General features: G+C 42.5%; 2 protein-coding genes and 1 long non-coding RNA gene across 4 annotated transcripts; 2 read left to right on the top strand and 1 right to left on the bottom strand.

Moving 5' to 3' along the window:
- Positions 1–4,283: 4,283 nt before the first annotated feature.
- On the top strand, positions 4,284–7,188 carry LOC118412058. Of its 2 annotated transcripts, XM_035814662.1 has the most exons (4): positions 4,284–4,631; positions 5,811–5,930; positions 5,973–6,024; positions 6,339–7,188. In XM_035814662.1, exons 2-4 carry the CDS (start codon positions 5,829–5,831, stop codon positions 6,578–6,580), a joined length of 396 nt encoding a protein of 131 aa, XP_035670555.1. In that variant the 5' UTR covers positions 4,284–4,631; positions 5,811–5,828; the 3' UTR covers positions 6,581–7,188. The 2 variants fall into 2 exon arrangements, with proteins under 2 accessions (XP_035670555.1, XP_035670554.1); XM_035814661.1 differs by having other exon boundaries at positions 4,287–4,631; positions 5,811–6,024.
- A 485-nt stretch (positions 7,189–7,673) lies between these two features.
- LOC118412059 lies at positions 7,674–9,792 on the bottom strand. The gene is made up of 2 exons (XR_004830716.1): positions 9,180–9,792; positions 7,674–8,319 (listed from the first exon to the last, which is right to left on the bottom strand). It is a non-coding gene; the product is annotated as an uncharacterized LOC118412059 (long non-coding RNA).
- A 1,151-nt stretch (positions 9,793–10,943) lies between these two features.
- On the top strand, positions 10,944–12,852 carry LOC118412056 (keratin-associated protein 5-2-like). The gene is made up of 2 exons (XM_035814658.1): positions 10,944–11,305; positions 11,784–12,852. Exons 1-2 carry the CDS (start codon positions 11,056–11,058, stop codon positions 12,023–12,025), a joined length of 492 nt encoding a protein of 163 aa, XP_035670551.1. The 5' UTR covers positions 10,944–11,055; the 3' UTR covers positions 12,026–12,852.
- The last annotated feature ends 4,945 nt before the right edge of the window (positions 12,853–17,797 follow it).

Below are 17,797 nucleotides of genomic sequence, written 5' to 3'. Positions count from 1 at the left end.
CCCCCCCCCCCCCAAAAAAAAAACGGGTTTACATGACATTTTAGAAGTTGATTGGTATAAATCACAAAATGCAGTTTCAGAATGATATAAGTACACGAGTTTGATACATAACTCCATTCATAGTATCAATATTGACGTAATTACATGGTAATAAGATAGTTGAACTTGTTTCAGACAAGGAGGGTTGGGTCCCTTGTATTCCCATTATTGCATATACCTGAGTCTTGACATAAGATGTATTTCATTGTATTCACCTGTCCTCAAACAACCTATATATCTCCAATATGAAGTCTCTACCATGAAGTGACCACAAAATAACTATGTGATGTCTTTATTAATTATGCAAATAATAGGTATTAATTAGAATAACGCACATTTTGGTATATGCATCTGGCCAAGGGATATCTTCACCTCCAACATGACTGTTTTTTCTAGTATTTAGGAACTGATGCATTTACCCGTGTTTCTTAAGACTGGTACTTTACCAGTGTTTGTGTAGCATTTAGCAACAGCTATATCAACTTGCGCGTAGATAGTGTTTATAATGAGAAACTATTATTCATGTGTGTTTTTGTTAGTGCTTTGGAAATGTTTCCAGCACAAGAAAGAAAACACTGTGACAAATTGAAAACATATAGCTGACGTATTCCGTACCATAGACGGTGTTGATTTATACGTTCGCAGTAGTACTGTTTTTATGCCACCTCAGCTGCAAAAATTGTCTTTTTCATTTCAATGTCATGTTTGCACCGAACAATATAGTATCGACTTTCGAGGTATGACAGGCATCTTACGGTACGGTAATAAGGTGCCATAAGGTACCAGGTAACACACCATACACGTTACTCCCCAGGTGCAGTATAGTACCAGGTAGCGCACCTGTAATATGTAGTAACCAGCTGCTCTTGGGGGGGGGGGGGCGAAAACGCTAAAGGGGGGCGAAAACGCTAGTGATCTCGCCCCCCGGGGGGGCGAGATCGCCGGGGGGGCGAGATCGCTGTCACACCGGCACGCTGTACCGGTGCCCATCCCTAGACGAATATTATACTTTCTGTGTTAAAATCCTAGGTCACTCCTTTGTCTCTTGACACTTCACCGGGAGGGCGCAAGGTAACAAAAAGACAAATACAATATACCAGGTGCATGGATTAATGTAAGACGTAAATTTTGTCTGCACATATATGACCGGAAATGTAAATTTATTTTCCTATATCTGCTATGCAGGGAATGTAACCATGTCTTTATGTATTCAAATTCGATATATATTAAACGGGTAAAGGTTCGTTTCTGCCATCAATATTTACATGGAAATTTCTGGCTTATGTGGAAGACTTTTAGTCAAAACCCAAACATCATACCTTAAACGGTATATCATATGGGCTGGGTACCGGTACGGTGTACTGGTACAAAACCAGTTTTTGGCGACGCCTGATTGGCGAGCCTAATAGTATAGTGAGCGACCATTTGCAAAGAATTCTAAAAACTGTACAGGCATCTCAGGAATTTTTTTTCCGCGCATCATGCCGCGCATCATGCCGGACTGAACCATTACCTTCACGGGTATGCTTTCCAGACGTGTGCACAGCAGTGTATTCTCGCGAGGCGATTTTCGATTGATCGCCGTGCAAAATTGAGAAAAGCCTAGTACTTCAGACGTACCAGAATTGTAGTATGTAGTATGGTGGTCATGGAAATGTAAACATTTGAAACAGGGGATAAAGGATGGTTGAAATATGTTCCTCGGAAAATGACCCGTGAGTCGTGGAAATCACTTCCGGGTTCGTTCGTTTGGAGTTTGGAAAGTTTGGTGCGGCCTTCTTCACCTTTGATATCTTTGTTTCAAAAATGCAAACTAATGTGTGAAACAAGCATTGTTTGAGCTTAAATGATGTATAACATGTGGGGTTGTGAGATAGCGATGTGATAGTTAACATCGCCATTAAAGAACGTTATATTTTGGGTAGCGTTTGTATGTGTGTCTGTTTGTAGAAGACCACCATAACTCTAGAACGCCTGGATGGATTGTATTGATATTCGGTATGTGGGTAGGTCTTGTTGAGACCTGGAAACGATTAGATTTTGGGTCTCCTAGCGGCCTGTTACGGTACTGCAGCGGAACTTCCTGGTTTGATATCTCGAGTTCTGGACATGTCGCGGCTATGAATTTTAAGTTGTAGACAGCTTTTGATGCCGTGAGTAAGTGGTATAGGTTTGGGCCCCCTAGCGGCTTGTTTTGGAACTGCAGGACAGGTGTAGTGTCAGACTTTGAAAGGGAATAACTCAAGAAGGGGTTGACGGATTGTTATGATTTTTAGTATGTGGATAGGTTACGTGATGCTTCATATAATTCTATATCAATTATGCAGATTGGAAGCTAATTTGCATAATTGATTGGAAAATCGTCTAAACATGCTCAGTTCAATTATAGGACCATTGCAACATGTGACCTTTGTAACTTAAAAAGAGAATATTGATAGATATATATTGTGCAAAATAAAGACCTAATTTGCATAATTAATGAGAAAATGCTTTCATGTCATTGTGGTAAATGGCGGGAATTTCATACTTGTAGCATTTGGAAGTTATGTACAGGTGAACATCGTTGAATATTGATTATGCAAATGAGGTCCTTATTTGCATAAATTATCAGAAAAAGCGACAAAATCCTCCTTTCTTAACATATATTGCGCACGTCTGTTTGGTGAAGGAGATGATCAAGTTATATAATTTATGCAAATGAGAGCCTTATTTTCATAATTAATGACGAAGGTATGGGGTCGTGGAACTCTAGTTCAACATGTGTGACTTGCTCTAAGTGGTGCGCCGCATCCGGACCATGAAAAACGGCCGTATCTAGAGGCGTAAGTGCGCGTATGACTCTACATCAGTTATCAATTCATAGCCGCGTAATAGGACACTCAGTCAAACATATAGCATATGCAATTTAAAAATAGAGAAATATAGATAGACATAAAATGATACAAATTGTTATCTAATTTGCATAATCATTGAGAAATTGTTATAATATCAAAGTGGTTGATGATGATAATTTCATTCTTGCAACATTTGGCAAATACGATATTTGAACGTTATTAGACATACATCAAGTAAATTAGGGTCTCATTTACATAAATTATTAGAAAATACTACAATAGCTTTCTTTGCTAAGACTTTGATATTTCTAGCCTATTGTTATTTAGCTAGAGAAGATGATCAACTGATGATATGATTTATGTAAATGAAGGTCTGATTTGTAAAATTGATGAGAAGCATTCACATTATTAGTTCACCCTTCACTCACAAGAGAACCCCTTTTGACAGCAATCCTCTCTAAACATTAATCGCCAGGCGAATGGAATACGACTATTAAAACCCATTGATAACAACAATCCTTAATATTTATAAACAATAAAACCGTCGCCATGGCAATAATTTTAATTGCCACACTTTTTCTTATTGGACCGGTCCGGAAAAACCGGACCTGGAAAAATTAGGTGAACCGGATGTTGGACCTATTAGAAAATAAACAGATTACATGATCAGGAATTCACATGTTTTGGGGCTTACCGGTGGAAGAAAATAACAAGAGCGAAGCAGAGTAGAACTTACAGTCATTTCTACAAAGTTTTACAGTCAATCGTACAGAGGCAGTTAATCTCGCAGGATTTTAGAATGCCAGTGGGAGTCAAATACTCCACAAAACATACTTCTTTGTTGCGAAATGGATTCACATCCTTTCTATACTGAATCAGGTCCAGGTTCAGGTCCGGACCTGGACCTGATCCTCTGGACCTGAACCGGACCTGGACCTGCATTTTCTGTACCGGTACCCACCCCTATATGTAATGGTATGTTATGTCATGTTTGATTATGTTAGGCTGTATACGAACGTACAACCAGGGCTACGCAGCTAGTCGAAGGCTATTGTATTACAAAGGCTACCACTGCATGGTAACTGAACAATATGCAATATGCAATACAATCGGGACCCCTTGGAAACTACCCAGGTGAACGTGATTGTATGATGTGGCTTACCCGTTGTGTGTAAGTGAGCGGGAATCTGAAACAGATCTTAAATCTGTATTTCTATAGCCGGTATAACCGCCATTCGTAACACACCAGCTGCCTTAATGCCATAATGAAAATAAGCAAGTTTTATAAAGGATTATTGCAATATGAAATGTTTTCTTTGTATTAAACAGACTATTTCTAATTTAATTTTGCTGTCGTTGTTGCTGGAAAGCATGCAATACTTTACAAAAATGCATGGGGCGCTTTTTCACCACGTATAGCCTTCTATCCATTGTCCATGGCAAGCCATCCTTGACGACCTAAACGCAGGTGCGTCCGTATTGTGCCAACCTGTACTTGGCTATACCTCGTCCCTTCACGAAAATGACTCTTACAGAGATTGTCTTTAGGTTGGCACTGGGTGAAACAATGCTCTCTCACCTGGTAAAGCGATCGTCTAAGCTCTGACAAGATTAGGTTACTTGTACGGCCTTATTTGAGAAAATTACAGCGCCACCCCCTCCCACGGCGGAAGTGTAAACAAAGCCAACAGGTGAAGGAGACGAACAACTTCCTGTTGTTTGTCAGTCTCTCGTGTTGGTCTACCGAGTCTCTTGTTGGTAAGGACAATGTGGATGTATCTGTTTCTTTCTAGCATAGATACAACGTTGCGTCAGTACACGTACAGTGTTTTAATTTCTCTGTGTGCGAACAGACAATCAATCTCAAACTCGCATTCTAACGTCACGTATAACCGTCCGGTTAGGGTAAATCTAACTACTTACTTAAGTTTATGCTGCCAGTAAATTTTCCTGCTAAAATGGCCGCACAACCGAATTCGGGCCTAGAGACTGTAACGTAAAACCACACCAGCGTGCTATATTTGAAAGGCATCATCTGATGAACTATGGCCTCCGTATGATAACGATCCCACTTTCCAAAATAGCATCATTGAGGAACTGCTCGCTTCTCTATCAAGGAAAATGGAACATGTAATATATATGTGGTCCTGAGAACGGAAAATCAGTCAAAATATCGCTAGCGGCTCCTAATCTCCAAGAAGATCTATGGGGGGGGGGGGCAAAGAGAGTAACCAAATGGCTAAACAGTGTCCAATCGGCCCCAAAATTGGACACTATTTATCCTGCCTTTGTTCTGATAGATTTGCTTGGGGACTAAACGATCTCGGTCAGCCGCCATGTATGTAGTTAATGATTGCTGTAGTCTTCAAGCAGAGGTCGGTGGGGAAGAATGTAACCTTTCTATCGTTATCCAAGGAGGTTGAAAGAGGGGAACCTTCCCCTCTTTCAACCTCCTTGCGTTATCGCATGCTCCGTTGTCTTTCAGCCGTCCCCACAAAATGGGGCACGTAATAAATTGTCACAATCTTCCCATTCTCTGCTTGGAGAGTAAAAACATGATTAGGTGTAATCTTCTTTGACGGGGCCTGGGCAACAAGCGTACACGACCGGTCCAACGTTGATATAACGCTAGTTCACCTTTGTACGCGGGGTAACCTCACTGTTATATCTGTTGTTTCTGAAAACAGGGTATTAAATAGAGTATTGAGTCGAAAGACGGTGGTTTCAAACTGAAATATTTTAAAGATACTGCAATTTTAAAACCACCGCCCGTTGACTTGATATCCCTAAATACCCTGTTTTTAAAGACAACGAATATAGGTAACCCCATGGAATTAAGCCGAACGAGCTTTACACAATAATGTAGTTTTAGACCCGATCTACACGAATAAAAAATGGCCTGTGGTACAACAGTAGACGTAACATGTTCTTTCTCAGCCTTCTGTACCAAGCAGCATGGATACCGCACCGCCTCCGTCGTACCAAGAAGCTGTGAACTCCGGAGGACAACCCACCGGACCCCCTGTAGAAAATGGTGCCTACCCGCATCAACAGGCTGATGTCATGCATCCTGGTCTAAACGGAGTCAGTTTTGGAGAGGATCAATATCCTCCCCCTCCGGTCACCACTCAGCCGGTTGTCACCGCACAAGGTATAGTCTCTATTTGTTTATCAAGATTAGGTTAACGTCACATTTCCACAAAGGGGCCCGGCCGGGCAGCTTCGGGGAACGGAAAGCCAACGAGAACATAAAACGTACTAAAAATGTTTCAACAGCTTGCCTTGTGCACATTTATTGGCATAAACTCAAATTTTTCGTTTCCGCACACAGCCCGATCGGGCCCAGGGTATGTAAAATGACGTAGACGAATTGACAGAACAGTTGTTTCTGGTGTGGATGTGTACTACGTCACACTTTGACACTTCATTTATTAATTTTTTTTTCTTAATATCATATTGCGTCAGGTGTCCTAGTGGAGGAGCGTGCGACGCCACCTGACGCTGCTGATCCGGCGACAGATGACAAGAAGAGACGTCACAGGCACGACCACACGGACTGGTGGTGTGGCTTCTGCTACTGTGGTACATGTCCCGACTGTGACTGCGGGGGTTGCTGTGACTGCGGCGACTGTTTCGCTTGTAACTGCGGAGATTGTGACTGCGGCGACTGTGACTGTGGGGATTGTGACTGCGATTGTGATTTCTAACTGTTAAGTAGAGTAGAGTAGAGTTGAGAGTAGAGTAGAGCAGAGTTCTTCCTGCGCAAATAGGAACGTCCGGTTCCAATGCAGGCCGCCCTTCAATTTCCTCGGTGTTTCACACGGGTAGGTCACGGCGTATATTTGTGCATGTTCATTTAAGTTCGACTTAAGTTCAACCCGGTGCCCGGCCGGGACCAAAAATACACCGGGAGCCACAAGGTGCTCCAAGGTGCCACGTAGGGGTCACGAACGAAAATGCCAAAAATAGCCAGTGAACTGCCCCGTTTTCCAATTGGGACCTAAGCCTTAATGGATTTCTCTAGGTTAAATTTTGCCATCAATATTTATTCGGAAGTTTCGGACTTGTATGGAAGACGTGATGATACAGGACTGTTTGTTATTGTCCCCTTCCAGAATAATGATATTGTCTGCCCAGTATCGTTTTGATATAACCACTTGTATGTACAGTACTAGCAGTGGACTGTTCGACCCACAGTATGTAAATATTTATTTGATGTTTGTATGTTCTGTATGTATGTCATTGCTGTTTGAATCATGTCTTGAAGTCTAGGAAGATTATGGATTTTCTAAATAAAGTATGCAATGTTATGTTACATTATGTTTGCTTTGATTTATTAGGCTGTATAAAACATACAGCCACGGCCATGTAACTAAACAATATACAATATGTAATACAAGTAGTTACACTGTAAAGGCATTTACAAAGGACATGGCTAAACAAGAGCCCACAATATTAGATATACACCGTCCAAATCAAGACATCATTTACTTAGTCTATGAGGAAATGTTACAATAGCCTTCTTGGCTAAAATACTCTGAACAACTCCTTTTTGTCTGGGTCTATGTCCTCACACCTTTAAATCACGATCCTTTTTATGGATTGTCCAGACCTTTGGCAGGTGGGTATGTGTTATGTGTTAAGAAACTTGCACGTAAGCGCTTTCACCAAGCACGACCTTCATTATTATTCATGACCTTCAGAACATGATATTCAAACCGCATGTCCAAACAGTACATATATCTATGTCACGGTGGCATGGTAGTGAGTCAAGTCAAGGATCAGGACAGAGGCATGATGTTGCGGATATGATAACCTTTATTCAGGACAATCTGGGCACGTCCTACCCTGTCGGTGTCTCTAGCTGGAATCCCCTGCCCTCACACATGTCCCTTCCCAAACCCCTGTACATCTGCTCTCAATTATCGGGTGACATTTCCCACACCAGGGGTGATCACAGAGTGATCACGATGTCACCTCGTGACACCTCACCCCTCATTTTTTTAACAATTTCCACATTGTTGACAGCAGGCATCAGTGTTAATTACAAGAATCACCGCTTTTTTTTATACTAATTCTTCTACAATACAACGATCAATTCATAATAAAAAGGTAAGGGAACAACAACATACTCGTACATAATCAAAAACAGGTCGACGATAGTCCGACATACACAAAAACAGCAACAAAAACACAACAATTTACAACAGAAGTTCATCAATGGTTGCAAGGTGTTTTGCTCCAACTTCCTCCTCGGCGGCCGGCTTGCGCACTTCCGGGTGTGTCCCGGAACCACAGGGAAACGGCAGGAACTCCTCTGCCCGTCGGGAAGAGGCTTGTCTTGTCCACAGAGGCCTCCCGGCTAGATGCTCCCACGACGACGACTCCTATACGACGTCGGGCCCTCGGGACATCGTTGTCCGCCGAGTTGACTGTAGAATCTCACCTGTAGAGGTTGGGATTGGACAGGACACGCAAAGCAACCACTGACGCACACACACCGGTCTCCTAACCTCGACACCTCAACTACGTCTCAACTCATCTCCTCTGCTCTCTCCTCTACGATACTCTACGTCTCCTCAATACATAAACACAACATACCGTATACAGACTTAAGGACAACTACAAGAAACGCCGGACATATCTGACCTTCCATGGAAACATACGAGATTTTAAAATAAACGAACTACACATTACTATCCTGGGGAGTAAAACCCATATGTCCTATCCGCTGCCGGCCTTCGTGTGCCCGGATTTTCCCGCTACCCGGTAGAATCCGCCGAAGTATGGCTTTCCTGGACACACTACAGCTTCAGCCCCTCCCCCACTTACTACCAGACCCACCCGCTTTTGAATTAACTGCGCACTAACCCACATTTATATTCTTATCAATCAAAACTATTCTATCATCTGTCTCTAACATCTAAACAGACCCATCTGGTGACGCCCCCCACTGACTTCCGCCACGTCCACACAAATTATGCTCGCCGCCCAGAGCGTGGCGAAAGTTTGTCGCAAAATACTTGCTTTACTGTCCCATTCCTATTTAGAAAATAACCTAGCTAAAGCTACTCTCTAATCCATAACTCGCATACTCAAAACACATAAAATTCTCTCTACTCCCTCCTGACCCAGATTTGGTCGGGAAACGTTGGACCCCACTGACTCCTGATAGCACTGACATAAATTATCTAACGTTGGTTGCCTACATTCTAACAAATCTAAAACTACTACAACAAAGCAAAGTAAGTAACAGAACTAGGCCGGTGTGCACGGTGCGTCAATGATATATGCGAGCCCACCGACCTTCCTCCTGTGTCTCTCTCTGCCCGGACCCGCTCTTCCTCCGGTCACCGCCGCGTGGCCGTCCTGCCCTTGCCCTGCTGCCGCGCCCGCCGTGTGGCCGTACTCCGCTCCCCTCGCCGCAGCTATAGGCCATTACTGTCGCGGTTATCATGATCACAGATCACTCCGAGTCAGTCTGCATCTCTCGCACGCCTCCCCTCCTGCTTCCTCTCGCTCGCCTCGGCCACCGACACTCCCTCGCCGCCTTGCCCCTTGCTGGTCAACCCCGCGGGCTCGGTACTCCGGGTCGGCACTCTCTCCTGCGTCTCTGAACGCCTCCCGTTTGCCTCTGTCCCGTCCGTTGAACCTGACTCACCCCAGCCGTACTACCAGATGTCACGGTGGCATGGTAGTGAGTCAAGTCAAGGATCAGGACAGAGGCATGATGTTGCGGATATGATAACCTTTATTCAGGACAATCTGGGCACGTCCTACCCTGTCGGTGTCTCTAGCTGGAATCCCCTGCCCTCACACATGTCCCTTCCCAAACCCCTGTACATCTGCTCTCAATTATCGGGTGACATTTCCCACACCAGGGGTGATCACAGAGTGATCACGATGTCACCTCGTGACATCTACACCGGAAATCTTGCAACAGTACGGTGTTACATGTAAGTTGCAAGGGGCCCCAGATCTTCTTCACCTTACAACATACAGGCAGACACACCCGAAAATTGAACCTTGGCAAAGGTAACAATCTCTGATCTAACCAACTTATCTCACGTACTTTCGGAAATGAGTGTCATACTGGTTCGAATCTGCACGGGAGCGCTTCACCACGCATTTCCATTATATAACGTCCATGCTTCTGTCCATTGTCCATGGCTAGCCATTCGTAAGGACCTATTTCTAAATACAGGAGCTGGACCCCGGTCATTTGTGCCAACTGTACAAGACTATACGTTGACTGTTAGCCAAAGTGCCTCTTATTTTATTACAGACCTCCTGTGGAGGTGATTAAGACTTTAGGTTGACACCCAATGAAACAATGCTTTCTTACCTGAAAACGCAATGATAGTCGTCTAGGGTCTGATAGCTGACAAAGAACACGTTCTTTTTTAAGGTAATTACCAACGCCACCCTCCTTCCCTCGGCAAAAACGGAAACAATTTAGTCAACAGGTCGAAGAGTCGAAGAACTTCCTCTTTTACCCTCTTCCTCTTCCCTCTATTTTTGGCCGTGTTGGTTGCTAGTAGTCCTGACAATGTGAGTTTTTTTATGTTTGTTTCTAGCGTAGATATACATCTGTACGGTGTGTGTACAAACAACGCTAGTAGAATGGATCTCAAGCACACATTCTAACTTGACGTATTATCGCCCTGTTGTAGTGCGTCTATTCTAACATTCATGTTACCTGTAAATTTGCCTTTAATTTAAAATGGCTGCTAATCGAATCGGGGCCTGCGAACCGTAACATAAAACCACACCAGCCTTCTATATCTAACTAAATATAGTACTATACGTATGTAATATAGATATCACAGAACGCTTAATTGGTTTCAACTCTGACTAGCCCGTATGAGTTTTCGTGTTGTCATTCAAGTTTCTCTGAGCCAAAAGTGTAAATACGGAACTCGTGTGGACTTGCTATATATATACGCACAAATGAGTAGCCCATGAGGAATGATTACCTTCTCCAAAAAAGTTATGTTTGTCTGTGTGCTTGTTTGTGTGCTTGTCACCAGGAAAACCTTAAAGGCTGTGCATAATATTCATAGGTGAGTATGGGCCACGAAAATGTGAATACGGGTCACGAAAATGAAGGTCAAGTTAGATAATGGGTATCCTATCGACTTTCATGTGGTTTTAGACCCGACTTTTAATAGACGAAGGAAAAATGACCTGTCGTACGATTTGTTGTTTGCCTGAGTCGCCTGTACCAAGCAGCATGGATACCGCGCCGCCTCCGCCGTACCATGAAGCCGTGAACTCCGCAGAACAACCCACCGAACCCACTTTACAAAATGGCGATTACCCAAAACAAAATGATGACGTCATACATCCGGGTCAAAACGGAGTCAGTTTCGGAGAGGATCATCAATGTCCTCCCCCTCCGGTCACAACCCAGCCAGTCGTCACCGCAAAAGGTGCAGTATCTCTTTGGTGACACACTCAAGACTGAAGCTTATGTTCGTGAGTCTTCAAAAACATTACATTAAAACAAGGAGGTTAAAAATTTTAATTTAATTTTTTTTTTGAAACAAGCAAAGCAAAAGAATAACAAATTAATGCAATATAAACCACATATTCAAAAAAATTATATGACACGTAAGAAAAACTGTATGCATGTTAATTGTAAGGAGGCACTCTTCAAAACAGAAGAAGAAGCAAGTTTGGTAGGATATCACAATGATAGTATTGACTAAGTGGTTACTCAAATCTTTTGGTTTCTTTAAATAATTTCATGAAAAATTGAACATACTGTAAAGGTTTGGCGTTGTATGAATTTGATCGAAATGACGAACCTCTAAGCAGTAAATGAACTAGGACATTATCAGGGAAATCGTTGAGGCTTGTTTGCGATGAATCATATGTCGTGGCATATTAAACATATTTCGCCTGCAGGTGTCCTAGTGGAGGAGCGTGGTACACGTAACGGATGTGACAAAAAGAAGAAGAAGCATTGCTGTGACTGCCGCGACTGTCGTGACTGCAGGGTTTGTGACAGCAATGGTTGTGACTGCAGCGGTTGTGACTGTAAGGGTTGTAACTGCTCTGACTGCCGTGACTGTGGTGACTGCAAGGGTTGTGACTGTGGGGGTTGTGACTGTGGGGGTTGTGACTGCGGGGGTTGTGTCATTATGTAGAAGTGCCCCATGTTTGTTTTCATCCACAGTGCTGAATGAATAGTTAAGAAACCAAGTAAATACATAGCGCTGTCGTCTGGATGAAGCATGGATTTGTATACTGAATTAATCATCACCAAGAAAATTTCAACCTTGGCTACGTTCGACGCAAGGTCCCAAATTAATCCGACATTATCTCTATATTAAAGTGAAAAAATGTGATAGCACCCATCTATCGTATTATTGCCCAACTACTAGGAAAAGAGAGTGTATCTATTAATGAAAAAATGTGATAGCACACCATATCACATTATTTCACTAGTAAGAGGAAAAAGATTGTCTATTAGTGAATGAATGTAAAAGCACCCCTGTCACATTATTTCACTAGTAAGAGGAAAATAACTTTTGTCTAAATGTACTGTTGAAATAATGTTGTATCATTATAGTGATAACCATTTTCACATGTAAGAGAAGTTAACACGGTTTTCGACTGAAAAACTTTTTTGAACTAAAATAATGTGATAAATATAGACAGTGCTCGTTATAAGTCTGCGTACATATGGTATGAAACGTAGATTCCACGCGTGTGGTTATATGTTTAACGAATAAAGGCTAACTTGTGCTGTTAACATTCATTTGAAAATTTGTATGGAGGATGTGGTATACAACTATATGTACAAAATTTGAATAACACACTTTAAACGGTGTATATGCAATGTTATGTTATGTTTGATTTAATTTGATTTATTAGGCTGTATGAAACATACATTTAAGGCTATGCAATTAGCGGAAAGCTATTGTATTACATGCATTGGAACTTTAAGATATGCAAGAAAAGTGGTTGCAGTATAAGGGCATTACAAAGTACAAGAATTAATATAAAATATACTAAATGCTTTTCTGTCCCAACCTTATGAAAATAATGTAATTTTGACAATGAGATAATGGCATGGGTTCCTAAGTTGACAAATGTAATATCAAAATCAAGTAAATATGAAATGCTTTCAGTTGAGTATTACATATTTTTGGTCCTGTATACTGCGGATTTGTGCACACCCTTGGATTCAGACAGGCCTCCTTTCGGCCTTGACCACTTCGGTTCATGACACAGCCAAGCCTCGGGGTGCCTGCTAAGGCCCCCTTTCCACTAGACGGCGATCACGCTACGCTCTCACTGCGACCTAGATAGGATATGTGTAACCTTCGCTTTCACACTGGGTATATCATACAAAACGTAAAAGTGTGACTGAGAAGATAACAAAACACACAAAGTGTAAAAAGAGTCTTTTCTTTTCTATAGAATTCGCGATCGTTGAGCGATATGTCAAATCTAAGGTCACAAAAAGAGAGCGCGCGTCGAGAGCGCCGTCCTAGTGGAAAGGGGTAATTAGTGCTTGTGCAAACAGGCGTCAGTTATTTGTTTGTGAAAGATCGTCAAACGTAATCACTGTATCGCCATGGCTGGTGACAGGCTAGGGACATTCAAGTTAAATCAAGTATGATATGTTTTTGTAATTGGCCCTCCTTAGTGCACAGGATTCCTGCCCCATCCGTGGAGTCATTTGAACCCTGCAAACCAGAAAATGTCTCTTACTTCCTCACAAATCTTCTGTCGACTCTCTTGAGATTGTCTTAAGATTTACACTCAGTGAAAAAAATACTTTCTAGCCCGGAGACGCGTAATATAGGCGTCTAAGCTCTGATAATTAATAACACAGACTTTTTCCAGGAACGCGTGACGTCTCCCCGCACCCTCGTCCCACGCGTCGGAAGCGTAAAAACCAACTCAACAGGTAGACGAGTCGTAAAACTTACCCTTGTTTGGCAGTCTCTCTTCAGTGGTCTACCTGTCTTGTTGGTAAGAAAACAGTGTTTTTTTCTAATTGTTTCTAGCATAGGTATACGTCTATACAGCATTTCCCTTCTGTGCTTACGTGTAGAATGGAGCGAACTCAAACTCGCATTCTTACGTTACGTCTTAAGCTACATTGTAAGGGCTCAACCCGCCGTATGTGCAATTTGTCCGTACGCTTTTTTGGGAGGCCACGTCCGCCATGTATTCTGAAAACGTTCAGGCTGCACAGGGCAGGCGCGTCGCCCGTAATGGCACGTACGGGGGGCGAATCCGCAGCCTGATGGCACAATAAGTTTTGTCGTTACGTAAAGTTCTACGGCGTGTCTGCGTGCTCCAAAATCCGTCGGATTCCCTACGAGTTCGTACGGAGGCGGTACTTAACGTTACCACTTAATTACGGATCCCGAAAGATAGCCCACGTTTTGGCACGTAGACAGCATGATTAACACGTGCGGCGGGTTGTGCCCTAAGCTTTACCGTCCTTTTGCGGACTAACATTCATGTTGAATGTAATGCCTAGGTTACACATAGCCGAATTTGGCTCCCGACTCTCTCCCGACTATGGTTTAGGAGTGATTCGGGAGCTAGTCGGCTGTAGTCGGCTGGCGTTCGGCTGAGTCGGCTGGCGTTCGGCTGGCGTTCGGCTGAGTCGGCTGGCGTTCGGCTGCTCCATCCGAATGTTTTGAAATGTTCAAAACATTCGGCTCTGAACGGCAACTCTGGAATGGGTCGGTTGGTGGTCGGCTGGTGTTCGGCACGGTCGGCTAGTGTTCGGTTGGTGTTCGGGAGTAAGTCAGCAGTCAAATTAAATCTTAACCACGCCATAAACATTGCTGATTTACTCCCAGCTTGTTTCCAACTTACCAATGATTCACCCCAAGACCTTAGACAAATCTCTGCTAACTCATTCCCAAGCAAAAAGACTATTGCCAGAACGTAGACGAATCACTCCCGAACTTCACACGACAGACATCCAGCTAAAAACAAAAAGACCCATAAATGCCGCACTGGAGCTATATGTGATCTAAATTTGATCTCTTAGTGATGTTTACAAATAGAACAAAGGACATTCTTGATTAAATACGAAAATGGGCACTCTTTTGAAAATCGCTGATTATGTCTATTTCAAGTCGAAAAAGGGTCGGCAATCGGTTGGGGATCAGTCGGGAGTGATTAGGCAGTCTGTGGCTAGAGGTCGGGCTGGTTGGTGATAGGTTAGTTAGCATTTGGGACACAGTCGGGAGTAAGTCATTTACCGGTCTGGAGGTGTTCGGGACATGTTCGGCGCTAAAAAATAGGCGTGGCCTAAACTGGTCAGACTACTCCCGAACTACTGCCGACTTGGGTCGGCTAAGAGTCGGCTAGTGTTCGGGAGCCAAAGTCGGCTATGTGTAACCTAGGCATAACTCTGCGTGCTAAAATGGCCTGGTAATCTGGTAACTGTAACATAAATCAACCTCATCTTTCTATATCTATATTTGAAAACTAGGGATCTAAGTCATAAAACTCTTTGAAATATAGACCGCTTCATGGGTTTCCACTCTGACTTCCATGTAAGATCTCCCCTTCAAAAAGAGCCCCATTGAGCCATTTTTGCTGTTGTACAATGTAACAGGAAGGCGTGATACATGTTCCATTTTTCTTAAAGTAACTTACACTAAAGAAACTTCATGTTAAGCTGCTACCTGTGAAATTGACAGAAATACGTATGAAGAAATCTACCGTAATATCGTATGATTTGATGGTTTAACATATCAGTCTACTATAATTAATGTATACATAACGCGTACACTGAGAGCGAGAAATCAGAAAATACGGATCGCTTTGTGGTCCCGGCCTGACGCTTGCCTCCTTCGCAGACTTCTAGCAGGGCTTGCTTTTGTTTTACGGCGGGGTGGGGGGAGGGGGTGCTGGGGTGAACGATTTTCAACGTTGGCTAAGGTTCTCTATTATTAAATGCCACCACAGGGAGTGCCGTTGAAGGTTAAATTGCCCTGGAAAGGAATTTGGCCTCCGGTCATACGAGCTTGGTATGGGCACAAGTAGTTTGACAGCTCTCTGAGTAACGTTTATGTTTACCTTTCCCAAGAAAGTTATGTTTCAGTGTCAGTTGTCTGTGTGTTTGTCTATTACTTTGTATGAGTGTATTTCGTTCTCGAAACAGGAATCTTCCCACAAGACTGGTCCAGTAGCTACATAGTTCCAATACACAAGTCAGGTAGAAAAGATGATCCAAACAATTATCGGGGTATTGCAATTTCTAGCTGTCTGGGAAAATTATTTAGTTCAATTCTAAACAAAAGACTTACTACTTTCATGGAAGATAACGAAATTTTAAAACCCAACCAAACAGGATTCAGAAAAAAATACAGAACAGCAGATAATATCTTTATATTGAAAACCCTAATCTCCAAGTACACACAGTCCGGAAAACGCCTCTTCGCTTGTTTTATTGATCTTTCGAAGGCTTTCGATTCAGTTTGGCACCAGGGTCTTCTATTCAAACTTCTATCCAATGACATCTCGGGGAAATTCTTTCATATCATCAAAAGTTTATATAGTAACTCAGAAGCCTGTGTAAAAACTAGTATAGGTCTGAGTGAAAATTTCCCTGTAGAGATTGGCGTGAGACAGGGATGTGTTCTAAGCCCCTCGCTATTTAATCTGTACGTTAGTGATTTAGTTAACGATCTCAATACAGGAGACCTAGATACCCCTCTACTTCATTCATCCAAAGTATCAAGTTTATTTTATGCCGATGACGTTGTCATGTTGTCAACAAGTCAACGTGGCCTACAGAACGCAATCAATGTTCTCGGCCTTTCCTGCAATAAATGGAAACTAACAGTAAACTTAAAGAAAACGAAAATCATTGTTTTCAATCGTAAGGGACGATTGTTATCAAACTATAAATTTTGCTTATTCGACAAAGACATAGAAGTGGTATCCTCGTACTGTTATTTAGGCGTAGTATTTACAGCGGGGTGTAAATTCAACACAGCAATGAAAACCCTCCAAAAGAAGGCACTAAGGGCGCTATTTAGCATAAGAACAACTCTTGGAGGAAACAATGCTTCAGTACCACTGCAATGTAAGTTATTTGACGCTTGTGTTGTGCCAATATTATTGTATGGTGCAGAAGTGTGGAGCAATTCTAGTTTAAACGACAATTCTCCATTAGAGCAAGCGCATCTAAAGTTCTGTAAAGTTGTCTTAGGTGTAAGAAGAAATGCCAGTAATCTCGCTACTAGAGCGGAGCTAGGAAGATTCCCTCTATGGATCGAGGCTTTCAGTAGACTATTTTCTTATTATTGTAGATTAACTAGAGAAGTACCGACAAATAGCATACAATATGAAGCATTTCTTGTACAACAAGACCTACACAGACGCAATATACCATGCTGGCTATCTAATGTAAGTAAGATTTTGGAGGAGTCGGGTTATGCATACCTATTGTTAAACAACGGTCGAGATATACCATCAATTCAGTCGGAGGTGAAGCAAAGACTGAAGGACATTTACCTTCAAACCTTTTACTCAGGGCTGAACTCCAGTGGTAGGACCGGAAAACAAGGAAACAAACTAAGAACATATAGAAAAATCAAACATACCTACGAAAGAGAACAGTACCTTAATATTCAGAATTTCAGCCATCGCCGAGCCATGGCTAGATTAAGAATCAGTGACCATCCCCTACAAATTGAAGTGGGAAGATACAACCAGACTCCTCCGAATAATAGACTCTGTACACTTTGTAACTCCAACCGTATAGAGAATGAAGTCCATTTTATATTAGAGTGTCCTTTATACAATGATATGCGCAACTCTTTTATCAGTGCTCTGAATGTAGTAGATACACGATGTAAAGAGTTAACCAACGACAACCTGTTTGTACATATAATGACAACCACAGACAACTTTGTACAACACAAACTCTG

This window comes from Branchiostoma floridae, chromosome 3 (genome assembly GCF_000003815.2).
Source record: "Branchiostoma floridae strain S238N-H82 chromosome 3, Bfl_VNyyK, whole genome shotgun sequence".
NCBI classification, from domain to species: domain Eukaryota; kingdom Metazoa; phylum Chordata; class Leptocardii; order Amphioxiformes; family Branchiostomatidae; genus Branchiostoma; species Branchiostoma floridae.
The sequence above is the reverse complement of the archived record's forward strand: the minus strand, read 5'-3'. Positions and strand labels throughout refer to the sequence as shown.

Coding starts and splice junctions, on each gene's coding strand:
- LOC118412058 (XM_035814661.1), top strand. CDS start 5,829: ATGGATACCGCACCGCCTCCGTCGTACCAAGAAGCTGTGAACTCCGGA. Junction 6,025..6,338: donor GCCGGTTGTCACCGCACAAG/GTATAGTCTCTA, acceptor ATATTGCGTCAG/GTGTCCTAGTGGAGGAGCGT.
- LOC118412056 (XM_035814658.1), top strand. CDS start 11,056: ATGACCTGTCGTACGATTTGTTGTTTGCCTGAGTCGCCTGTACCAAGC. Junction 11,306..11,783: donor GCCAGTCGTCACCGCAAAAG/GTGCAGTATCTC, acceptor TTTCGCCTGCAG/GTGTCCTAGTGGAGGAGCGT.